Below are 12,613 nucleotides of genomic sequence, written 5' to 3'. Positions count from 1 at the left end.
GCACGTCCTAAGCTGAACTCTTCAGAGCAGTGTCTGGGAAAAGGACAGTAAACTGAAGGTAGGAAAAACATTTACAGAAAAGTCAAGACAAAGCCTCCTTCATCAGACCTGACAGCCCTTTCCACCCCACGCAGGCTGATCCAACTGACCTTTGTTTACCTTCGAAGTCCCCAGGCCAACCTGCCAGCCCAGCCCTGCTCCACACTAGACAGAATATTCAAGCTTCCACATCTAGACTCTGGCTGTGACTGTCCCCTTCATTTAGACGCCACCTTCCCCACTTCTAACAGGTTTAAGATTTCTTTAGGTGTGAAGGGGCTGCACACCCAACACTTGCTGTCCTTTCAGGAGCAGAGATTAATTCACTCTTTTTACTGCCAAAGGAATTTGCCAGCAAATTCTCTGCAGCTTACCCTGACTTCGAAATAGGATTTCAAGCAAGGGTGCGAAGATGCTACTTGTGCTGTCTCAGAGCCTGACAAGTGGACATGAAGCCCCAAGAAGAGACATGAGAAGGTCAAACCATGAGTGAAAACAGGAATGTCACGTAAAAAAGTGACATAGTCTTTCTCACTCAAACCCCGTGTTGCTAAAAAAAATGTTGCTATCGAGCTAAAACCACGTTGCCATGAGCAGTAACTTACAACACAACCCACGCAGGATGTCAGTCCCACCTGAGCAAGGTAGTGTCTTTCAGTGGAAGGCAATACAGCACAGGAATCCATCTGTGCAAAGGAATACGCGATTAGCAGAACATAGTGAGCAGAAGCATTTCCCAGCTCAGACGTAATGAACATGGACAATACGAGCCGAAGCGGAAAGTGTCCAGGTACAGCTGAGCCACTGGAACAAGTCATAATGAAACATTTCTTCATGTGGCCTTGAGCGCTGGGACCAGCTGTGGACGGTGTTTCAGCAGCTGGGACTAAAGCAGCGTCTCCTCTTGCCACCCCAGCCACCCACTCCAGCGCCCAGGTATGGCCTCTGGTTCCTGCACAGCAGAGGAACACGCACAGCGAGCGGGGAGCTCAGGCTCCGCTTTGCAGGCATGAAATGAAACGGATGCCCTGCCCAGGAAGGGATCTCATGCTTGCCTGATAGGTTTTTTTAATGAACAGGAAGCCTACATGTTCTTTAAAAAGCTCATGTAAAACAGGATGAGATGCAGTTAGCAAAATAAACATTTGAAATCTGCAAAAGATATCAGTAGGTACGGTTAATGTACAAGGAAAGTGGCTCCACACCATCTCCTGAAGCACCAGAGACATGCCAATACACCAAGGCAGTGTTTTAAGCTCCTGAAAAACAGAGATAAAGTAGTTACCACTTGAATACTCAAATTCAAGTGAGGAAGGACAGCTTGAGTGCTAAAAAAGATGGGGGTTTTGTTGGGGTCAGTTTGGTTTAAATTTAAATACGAATATATACCAGGATGTGTTCTGGTAAGAAAGGAGTTGTAGGTGTACTGGTGACCAAAGTGGTCCTGGTTTTTCAAGAAATTAAGAACAAGTGAATCATTGCACACACAGACACAATATGACTAATGAACAGAAGGCTGCAGTCAAGGAGAGAAAATGCAAAGGGCCTGCCCCAGGCTGGAGGACACTCTCAGCTGTCACCACGAGCCACCGCAGCCCTCAGCACCCGTTAGACAGCTGGCTGGAGTACTTACTGTTTACAGCCCCTGCTCTGCACAGGAAGAAAAGCAAAACAAAACATTCGCTAATGCAAATTTCTTATGCTTGAATCATGAGGTTCTTCTTCTGTTCTTCTTCTACATAGATCACATCGGCCCCCAAACGTGGGCACCCAAAAAGGCACTTTTCTCCCCCAGAAAGCACTTCTTACAGAACCGAGCACTATGCTGACAGCATCAGATCCCTTCTTGGTTTCTTTCCTTATCCAAACTAACACTACAAGAGACTGAAGCTTGTGACAAAAACCTCATTCAACCCCAACATGGGTTCTTCTCATCCCTAGTTTGTCTTATTTCTTCCCCTGATGGTTGAGGTGACCTTCGTTCATCAAGACCAGGCCTGTCCTTTGCACAGCTGTCTGAAAAGGTTGTGGCCGCAGAAACAGGTCAAATTCCTTTTTCTGCTTCTGGCCTTTCAATGTTTCTGCCACAGATCAAATATTCTTTTATATCCTGCAGCTTTCTGACTACCAGTTACTCTTGGTGCCTACTGACTATGAGATTATTAACCCATTGCCCCCAGTGCACATGAAAAGCAAAAGGACAAAGGTCTTAGTTTGCAGCCGGAGCAGACCTGTTTGTGAACAGTGTTTGCCCACCAAATGCTGCTCTGGGACAGATGCAGACTTAGTCCAGCACTGTTATCACTACGTGATGCTTAGAAGCAGGAACAAACAACATGCAGATCGTGCGGTACTGCTGGTGGTGTCAAGAAAGAACAATATAACGGCATTGGAATGGTGGTGAGATGGTGTGACACTGGAGGCAGAGCCGGACACAAAGCTGCAGGAAGATCCTCCAGCAGGAAACAATTGCCTAAGGAGGGGAATGAACTGGGAAAGGTCAGAGCAAGGAAATGGAGATCTTGGAACAGACTCAGCCTACAACAACCACTCCATACACAAGTTACCTGGATAATTTGGTAGAGGAAGTTAAACACGGGCTTTTTGATGTAATATATTGATTAAATATTTTTAGATCTGTATTCTTTACTTTTACCCTAACTATATCTTAAATGTTGATCTAGAGGAAGGTGGAGATTTTCACTGCTATTTAAGAGATTGGCATGCATGTTCTATTCAGTATCATGGGTATCTATATAACCAGGAACTTTAAGACACTTAAATTCAGATAAAAATAGGAAATGCTCTCCTGATGTTTGTGTCAGAGACACAACAGAGCGAGCTTTAGACTATCCAGCAACTCCCATTTCCCAGCTCAGCGCCAGTCTGGTACGGTGGAGCATTTTATCCTGCACTATTTTTAGGGAACTGGGAGGTTACTAGGAAATTACTTAAATAAGGAATGTTGTAGTTCTTCCTTCTCAAAGCTGCTATTCATATTCCAGGACTCTAGTTAAACCCCGTGGGACACAGACTAAGTCACATAGAAACATTTTTGAACAAGAGTTTGCAGTGAATTTGGAGCCTTGCTGATCAACAAGCCTGTCATAGATCAACAGGCTGCAGTATCTTGTGGGCTCCTTAGAGCTCATTTAACACCTCGACACATCTCCCAGGACACCCCTATTTTTATTAACCAGCAGAACATGATAGAGTAATGAACCCTATGGCTCGCTCTCTATTTTCAGCAGCTAGTTCGACACCAGGCAGCACACTGTGAGGAAGACACCGGTGGTCACCAAGAGCGGAGCTTCCCAAGGATGCCTATGTGGACTCAGTCTGAGGTACAGAAGGTACGTGTTCGTGCAAGCATCCAGTCTGGAGCCTCTCACAATAACACCTACTGTTTGCACCTGGAAAGCGAAGCTCAGGGCAGTTGTGTCCTGTGCTCACAAACCACAAAGAACCTCCACCCTCAGGTGGCCACAGTCATCTTCAATGCCCGCTGCCTGATATGCAGGTAGAGTGTAAGTCTTGGCTTTAACCTATTACAGTTTATATCATTTAGGTGAAGATTCTGGGCAGATTTTGCCACAATACAACCATGACTGCAGCAACCTGGCTCTCATGCATGCATCAGTGTGATATGTGAGCCTTCTGAGCCAACTGGGGCTTGTGAGGAACCCTCAGAAAAAGGCTATTCATGTTCTATTCATTTCCAACCCCCCGCTCAAGTAAGATCTGGTGTTCTGCTGTCTCTCCTCCCCACCCCGGATAATCTACTTATTTCAGACACTTAACAGATGCAGCAAGGCACCAGAAAGAGAGCACATCAGGAAGGAAGTGTGCAGCCCAAAGCAGGTAACTCATCAAGTGTTTGAAGTATTTTGAAGGAAATGAGAATGCTCAGATTTGGCTTCCCAGCAGCCTCAGAGCAGTCAGCTGCAGACAGCAGAAACTCTGCTGCTGCTGGTTCACAGAAAAGGCAGAGAGGCCGGAAAGGTTCTTTCTCTCAGCTCAGATTCAGCTCAGTTTGTTTAGAATTATGAGCTAATTTCCAACCATATTGTTACAGTCCACCAGAAGAACAGCATCACAGAAGAGCCAGAAGAAGAGATGAGGCATTAATGCTTTGCAGTAAACTTAGTGATCTGGCAGAAAATGAGGGGAAAGAAAGGAGTGCGAAAAGATGATCTCTCCATGGACATGGAAAGCTCAGAGCCAGCTCCTCAGCGCAGCAGGACGCAGCTGAGCTCCTCCCTGCAGGAAGATGTGGCTGACAGCACATCTCCAGCAGTGCCAGGAACTGGGATGCAAGAACAGAATGAGATTGTATCCCACCCAGGGGTCCACTGAGAGACCAAGTCTGTTCTGCTCAGCACCCGCGAGGCACCGGCACTACAAGCATCCTCTCCCGAGATCACAACACAATGCGCAAGCAAAGCACAGCAAACTCAGGATCTCTCCGGGGACCCAGGGGTGCTGCGTATCAACAACCAGGGGGAGCACAGCATCAGTTCTCCAAAGCCATCGCTGAGCACAGGGTCAGGAACCAGCCCGACGGACAGCCCGGAGGCCTCTGCAATGCAGCATTTTCCCCTTCAGAGCCAAGTACAAGCAAACTGCAGAAAACCCACAAGCACTGCACACGTTCTTTCTGTTCCATTAAATTAGCTGCTTTTGCAAAATCAAATCTTTAAAAAAAGAAGAGTGTGGTCATTCATTCGTCACTGCTCTCCAGCAAACGACCTCCTTGCCTTGCCCTTGCAGCTATGCAGGCTTCAGGCCAAATCCCAATCAAACGCAAAACCCCAGAGAGTTTCCATCATGTGCCCGCTCCCAAACACACTGGGAAAGCAGAAGAGTGGGATTCTTACACAGTGCTCTAAAGCACGGCGTTTGCTCTGCCGCTACGGGCACCTACATCTCACCACCCCTAGGGACCCTTTTGCAAGGCGAGCTGATGGCAACGCCCCCAGCACAAAGTGGGGGACCTCACCCCCCGGGATCCCCTGTCTGCTCCCCAGAAACCTGCCAGCTCTGCAGGAAGAGTGGCAGGAGAGTGAAACCGATCCCACCGGAGCCATCACACCTCAGTAACTCCAAACCAGCTCCTATTTGTAAGAGCTGACTTACTCCCACTATGAACAACAGCGAAGGAGGTAAGATATCAAGGATACAGCTCCCAGCACTGATGCTACACTAGCACCATCAATTTGGTGAGAGTGGATCATGATATAGGCTGCTGGAAATGAAAGCACTAACAGTACATGTCACTATTAAAAATAGTAATTAGGGGCTTTTTAAAAATTTCACTCCAGCAAATGAATTTGCCTTTGCTTCCAGCTCTCCAGAGCTATTATCTGGAATTAGTATCTCAGCAACTCCTCCATCTCCACGCTTGCCATCTAGGGTTTTACACTCACCACTAGCAAGTTTTCTGTTTGGGAGAAGGGTGAAGTATTAAACTGAGAAAAACAAAATCTCACCATATTCAATGAGCTATATAACACAATTGTTTACACCCACTTGAGAAGAAGCATTTGCAGTAAAGACGAGGAGGCAGGACTCACTGCGCAGAACACAGCGCTGAGTCCGTGGCTGTCACTTTCGGCTGCTGGCAGGGCTGTGACAATGTCCTTGCCGTGCTGGGCTCGTGTCTCCCGGCAGGGCTTTGATGTGCCCATCTCCAGTGGCAATACTGTCACAGTTCAGGGTTTCACCCACAGATGCTTCACCCACAGACCGACCCAAGAAGGCATTGCCACCACCCACGGCAACTGTCACCAGAGCTGCCACCATGGCTCTACCTGCCATGCCATGACAGCTCAAAAGGAGACACGACCACCCACCAGTGTCAGCGTTTCCAGAGAACTCCAGGCTGCCCTGGTTAACCGTACCTTTGTGTACATTTGTACCTAATCAGTTAAAAAGGAGAACTGGCTCCACACTCCCTCATTGAAGCGTAACCTTACAGCTCCCCAAAGCTTAGGGAAGAAAAAGATTAATTCCTCAAATTAAATTTTTATATTTAAAATCATATTAATCTGCAAGATAGGCAGCTGGTCCCAATGCTCAAAACCTTCACAGAGCATCACAGCTCAGTGATGAACACGGAGGAACAATCTATCTCACTGAATCCAAACTGGGGAACCATTTCATCTGTGCTCCTGCAATCCAAGCCTTGAGGCAAAACTGATTCAGGAGAAACAACCCCCTTCATTTCACAAACGGATCCCTATACAGCACCAAGACAGTGAACAGATTGATGTCTCTCTCACATTCAGGTTTAACTGAGTAAAATAGGTAGAAAAGAAATGCGTGATAAACACAAGCAACATCTCAAAATTCACGCTACACAAACCAGAGTCATTGGAGTCCCCTGAGCCACAGTGATGGTTACAGAATGCTGCTGCAATAAGCAATTCCCATTAATAAAGAGGAATGTTTCAAATTCACTGTGAAATAAACTGAAATGATAGGCATTATTAATTTGTCTTTCCAGAGCTGCCTTGCAGCAGAATTAAGACAGTGATACCATCATCCTCTAGCAGTAAAAGCTGTTTTCAACAATTCAAATACACACAGAGTAATTAAAGAACACAATGTGCCAAAACCTTCAGCACTTCAATAATAGCACTTTTTACTAACAGGCTGAGGGAGAAACATCAGCTATTTTTGAATTTAAGTTCGGAGATAGCACCTACACAAGAAACATTCAAAACAGTGGCCCGGTCCTGGTTCAATAGAAAAAAAAAAATCCTGTTGGCTTCAGAGGAGCAGAATTGAGTCTAAAAAAGTTGCATAAAGCACATCCTTCAGTCCTACAAAATTAATATGAACTAAGCTTGCTAAAATGTTTCAGAAAGAGAAAGGAAAACAGTCTTTGAACACATACATGACAGGCTTTAAGAGGAAAGGCATCATTTACCTGCTGTGGAGGTGGAAGGAGGAGTGAAGTGCTATACTGAAAGCAAGGGAGATGTCAGTTAAACATCAGAAACAATGAAGAGCCAGGTCTGTTAATTACAGGAAGAGATCACCCAGGGAAGCAGTGGATCCCCAGCACTCAAATTGCTACAAGTGTGTTGGATAAAGGATCTGTCAGAAAAGCACAGGTGCCTTCCAGCAGAGGAGGTCATCTCTAGGGTTTTAAAAGGGTTAATTGGGCATAACTGAAGAAAATATTACTGAACTAATTGGAAGAGAAAACATAGAGGAAAAAAAGGGCTGAAAATAGACAGTTCTTTAGAAATAATTTATTAGAAGGCTGAGAATTCATGTTTCTGTGAGAGGGCTGTTTTAACTAAACCCTTGTTGATCAGTAACTGTATAGGTCAGACTAGAAGTTCACAGTTACATTTTTTAATTGTCATATAAGAAATGTTATTTTTAAGTTATTCAGGAAATAGGGAGAAATTGTGCATTGGTATTAGATGAAAGAAAAAGAAGATCTTAAGTAACATTTCCTTGGGTTGAACACATAAACAGACCACTCAGCCCATCTGCACCCACAACTCCTAAAAAGCTTTCACTTGCTAACACCCATCATGCAGTAACATTTCAGCAAACTGGAAGACAACCAGTGTGCTCCTTTCTCCAAGGACACGTGCTATATACACACAAGCAGGAAAGACAGCTGGGGCAACATGAATAATTCTGGTAAGGCTTGTGTTGACTTATCACTGGATAACCACTCCAAGCAACAAATAAGGATTATACAGCTTCAACACTGTAAACAACAGGCGGGCTAAAAGCCAGTGATAGATCTAAAAGAGGTTATTGGAGAATAAACATTGAGCAATCTTAATACACACTCTCAGAGACCAGTTTCAGCCCCCAGGCTTGTCAACAACTCAAATCCGTAACTGTGTGTTAAACCCTGCAAATTGGCCAAGCAATAAATAACCAAGACACCGCAGTACGGAGCGTGAGCTGGATCCCGCGGCAGGTGGGATCTACTGCAACCAGATGTGCTGCGCTGCAAACAAAGCTGAAGTCACACAGCAAGGAACGCAAACTGCGCTGGGCTGCCAGGCTGGGTCTGGGACTGCGCCCAACGCTGACCCTGCAGAGGATGCAGAGGGCAGAGCAGATAAGCAACTCAGCAAAAGACCAGGGACAAGAGGGCTAATGCGATTATGGGATGTACAGAAAGGGAAACAGAGCAGGAATCTGGATGAGATTTTACCTCCATATAGTGAAAGTATGTGTACTGTGTATTGTTTGAAAATGATACTTAAATTCTACAGCACACTTAGAAAAGAGACTGGAAAGACTTTTAGACTGGAGAAAAACCTCTCAGTGCAAGACTTGAAAAAAGCTTAATCTGTTTGGTTTATCAAGAGGTAGATTCAGAGGTGAAGGTTCTCAGTGTGTTCAAGGTACAAAGCCGAGGTACTAATGAACCCTTCAACAGAGAAAGCTTTAGCTATAAAGTGCTCAAAACTGAAGCTACATAAATTCAAGGAAGTAATAAAGTATGACTTTTCTTAACAGTAAAGGTAATTAACCTTTAGTTTAAAAATGGTACAAGTGGAGCAAAGTAAAAGTAGTGAATTTTCACTGTAATAAATCTTTAAAAATGGATACTGCATAGATGACTGGCTTCAGGTAAATGCAAGTTTCTGGGTCTGGGTGAAATGGCACAGCTTATTCTGCGAGATTTGACAGGATCTTCTCATTTTTAACTCAACAGATTTATAGTAATGCAGGAAAGGAACAGCATGATCTACCACTGCCAGTAACATCTGCATAACTCCTCTTTGCTGAGGTAAGGGTGGCAGATTATAAACTATCCTTGCATGTGAAATGTCAAAAGCATTCAGTAATTAAGGCAAACCAAAGTTCCAGCCTTCCTTGGCCACCCAGACAACTTACTCAGAGATGTGTACGAAGATGTCGGCCCCCCCATCCGCAGGGGTAATGAAGCCGTGGCCTTTGGAGCGACAGAAGCATTTACAGACGCCTTTGTAGATGGGACCCTCCGATGCTCTCACAGTTCTGCAAAAGAGCGCACAAGAAGAATGGTTCATTGCTGAGCACGGATGCGACCAGGTGTGTCAGAGCACACTCAGCAAATGGGCACAATGGTCCAAACGCTTACTCCCAGTGAGCAACTGCTTACTACTCAGTTTCATACACTGCACATGTTTGCCTGTAGCCCTTTTAAGGGAGGTAAAGATAATGACGATGTCTGCTAGCATTATAATCCATCAGTTGCCATCTCAAATCCATCTGCTGTATCACCCTGCCAAATTTTCTGTTAGACACTCTACTAAACATAAACATCTTATACCTTTCGTGAGTTCAGGAGTGCATCAAGGTGTATGCACTTTCAGAAATTTAACAGTAAATACGTGCATGTAGTATTAAGAGAATGTAGTGCATAGACAGGTACAAATGTGTACACATGTATGTATGTATACACACACAGACATCTTTTCTGCATGCATGCCTATCATTATCCTGCCAGACTAGGATCCAGTGAAGCCAATATTTCACCTCCCACTGACCCAGCAGGTTTTCAACATCTTAACAGTTTTTACACAGAGGCATTACTACTAGATCAGGACCTTGTAATGCCATGGCTATTCAGTAGGTTGCTTCTGTGCTAGAAGAGGATTTTGGAGCAATTCCTCAAACTTAGTAAGTGATTGTGTTGCCATTTGGTTATATGCATCATGGCAACTCTGACATCACTTTCCCAACTATTAAAAGTTTACTGAAGTCCAAATAAAATCACTAAAAAATGTGGTAATAGCTCTGGTCCTTGAGTCAAACTAACACTAAAGAAAGACAGCTGAAAGTGCTAAAGAAAGAAGAAATCTTCATTAAATCCCTTTTTTTCCAGCTTTATAAAGCTGTCAACACACCTGACCCCACAAGTGCTTGTTACACAGAAATGTACTCACTGCCCTAAATAAGCCATTAAAGTCCAGCTGCATCTTTCAAGCAGATAAAGCCCCACACTTGCAATGAACCAAAATTAAATAATCCTACTGAGTAATAAGCCACAGCCTGTCACGTTCATCTTTTCTATACAACGGTGGGCCCAGAACTCACCTAGAGCTTCCCTTGTTTGAAGAGGACACTAAAAAAATAACAAAAATTTAGAGCTGTTTTGATTTTCAGGGACAACAAATACAACAGAAAGATTCCCAAATTAATTAATGAGTAATGAACTGTGGAAGCCAAATAACAAATTCTTCGGTTTTGTAAGAACCAGGCTAGGATAAGCAGCCAAGAAGAATTACAAAAGTTCATTATTAGCACTGCTCTGAGGAAAGCTGGCCTGGAATTCCCTTTCAAGGGCAACACAAATTATCAGGTCAGTTCATAGAATCATTTTGGTTGGAAGAGAGCCTCAATATCATTGAGTCCAACTGCTAACCCAACACTGGCACTAAACCATGTCCCTAGAACCTCATCTACACGTCTTTTAAACCCCTCCAGGGATGATGGTGACTCCACCACTTCCCTGGGCAGCCTCTTCCAATGCCTGACAACCCTTCCCACAAAGAACTTTTTGCTAATATCCAATCTAAACCTCCCCTGGTGCAACTTGAGGCCATTTCCTCTCATCCTATCTCTTGTTACTTGGGAGAAGAGACCAAACCCCTCCATGCTACAACCTCCTTTCAGGTAGCTGTAGGCAGCGAAAAGGTCTCCCCTCAGCCTCCTTTTCTCCAGGCTGAACAGCCCCAGCAATGGCTTGACTGCAGCTTCGTGACATACCCTCAGACACTGATTCAAAGGCCACTGAGATTAACAAAGCAGCCCACCTTGCCTTCTGCAAGTCAGCACCTCACTGGGAGACCCATCACAGGCACCGGGAAGTTTTTGCAATGGCCAAACCTTGCAACACCGTCCTCTGCTGCTGCGCTGCGAGAAGTGCCCGTTGGGCAGGGGACTCCAGGAGCCTGCATGGCACCACGGGGTCACAGGAAAGCCAGCTCTGCTGCAGGATCACTACCTCAAATAACTACCAACAGCAACAAACCTCGTCTCATTTTACGGAAAACCTCATATAATCTTAGAGAAACAGAGAGATCAGAGTTCATACCCTGAAAAACAACATATTCTTTTACAGGTCTACTGAGGCAATCCTAAAATGGAGATATGAAGGCTGAATAGGAAAAGGGAATGAGCCTTCTGAAAAGTGGCAGGGTCATGAGCCATCCCTAAAATATAACCTGGCTGATGGCAGAACTATACCCACAGTGAGATCTACTCCAGTGCTTGAGGGGCGGTGAGAAAAGAGATCATGCTGAAGGAGGATGTGGAGCTGATGAAGAAACACGAACAGGAACCAGTCCTGAGAGCCATAACCCAGTGTCTGAAGTGAAGCAAAGCTTCTGACATGGAACTCTGTTTTGAAACATCTCAGTGTATTTTCTCCTGCCTGTAAAACTTGGGTCTTAAAGAGTGGAAAATACTTTGATCATCCTTTACACAAATGGAGCATTGAAAAACTACAGTCAATTTGGAGTTAAAGTCCAGTGGCATCAAAATTTATTAGAGAAGAGATAACAGTAAAACACCAAAGCCTCTTCCAGATACAGCTGTCCCCCTGACTCTCTTCACCTCGGCAGAGGGCCGACCATTCTGCCCAAAGGCAGCCGCCTGGCTGTGTCTGTGAAATGCAGGTTTCCCAGTACTCACGCTGAAAACGTCCTGGTCCGCCGGGTGGGCAGCGGGCTGGGGATGAGGTACCCTCTCATGGGCGACGGGGAGCGGTCTCTGGCCCTGCGGTTCTCAGGCAGATGGAGAGAACCGGGTGAGGGTGGAGCGGCGGAGGACTGCTGTGAGGCGGAGGGAGCGGGCTCAGAAGACATTCCTGACGCCTGAGAAAAACCTAGAGAGAGGAAGAGATCAGACTTAGTCCAACATGAGAATTGTCATAAAAGCCACAAATTCTTCAGCTGATGATTTTGTAAGAATATGACTCACTTCCTGCAGACGTACACACGGACACAGTTGCACCAAAAGCTCCCGCGAGTCCATTTTTTTAAAAGTTTATTTTTAAATCTCACAGCTTTTGTAAGTTGTACTAGGAAGCTCCACTGAAAACAAGTCACTCCACGACTAACACGTATTTGCTGCTCCTGCCTCACTGGCAGGCAGCGGCTCCTGAAGCAGAGCTCAGCACCAGATACTGAGTGCCCCACACAGATGGGGTCTGGCCACAGATGGCACAGAGGAGCCCCCTGCATCTGCACACAAACACATGCGGCGAGAAAGAAACACTGAAAGAAGAAATGCTGAAATAAAGGCTGCACCTCCACAGCTGGAGGTTAGTTCTGCTGCGCAACCACTGATGCTAACTTCATTGCTACTGCTCAGCTATTAGCACAGCTCTGTCAGAGCTCCTAACACCTTCAGCTTCACTGCAAGAAGAAAATAATACAAATGCTGCTTTATTTTCTCTGCCAAGGACAGGAACACAAAGCTGGGAGGCAGTGGCTGACCACGAGGAGATGACCCCTCCAGGCCCCTGGCAGACCCAGCAGTCCCCTTTGGCAGCTCCAATTCTGCCACAACCTTCCAGCAGCTCGGAAGCCAATGGTCACAT

General features: G+C 45.4%; 1 protein-coding gene across 2 annotated transcripts in view; it reads right to left on the bottom strand.

The window, feature by feature from the left end:
- Nucleotides 1-12,613, bottom strand: part of CARHSP1 (calcium regulated heat stable protein 1) — a 32,946-nt gene that overhangs the window by 3,795 nt on the left and 16,538 nt on the right. For both annotated transcript variants that reach the window (XM_082064827.1, XM_082064828.1), the window contains exons 2-3: nt 11,704-11,896; nt 8,920-9,042 (exon numbers count right to left, since the gene is read on the bottom strand). In XM_082064827.1, the coding sequence (XP_081920953.1) occupies nt 8,920-9,042; nt 11,704-11,876 (296 nt within the window). In that variant the 5' untranslated portion in view covers nt 11,877-11,896. The remainder of the gene's footprint in view (nt 1-8,919; nt 9,043-11,703; nt 11,897-12,613) is intronic.

The sequence above is a fragment of the Streptopelia decaocto genome (genome assembly GCF_964273445.1).
Source record: "Streptopelia decaocto genome assembly, chromosome: 13".
NCBI classification, from domain to species: Eukaryota; Metazoa; Chordata; class Aves; order Columbiformes; family Columbidae; genus Streptopelia; species Streptopelia decaocto.
This window is presented reverse-complemented; position numbering and strand designations above follow the sequence as displayed.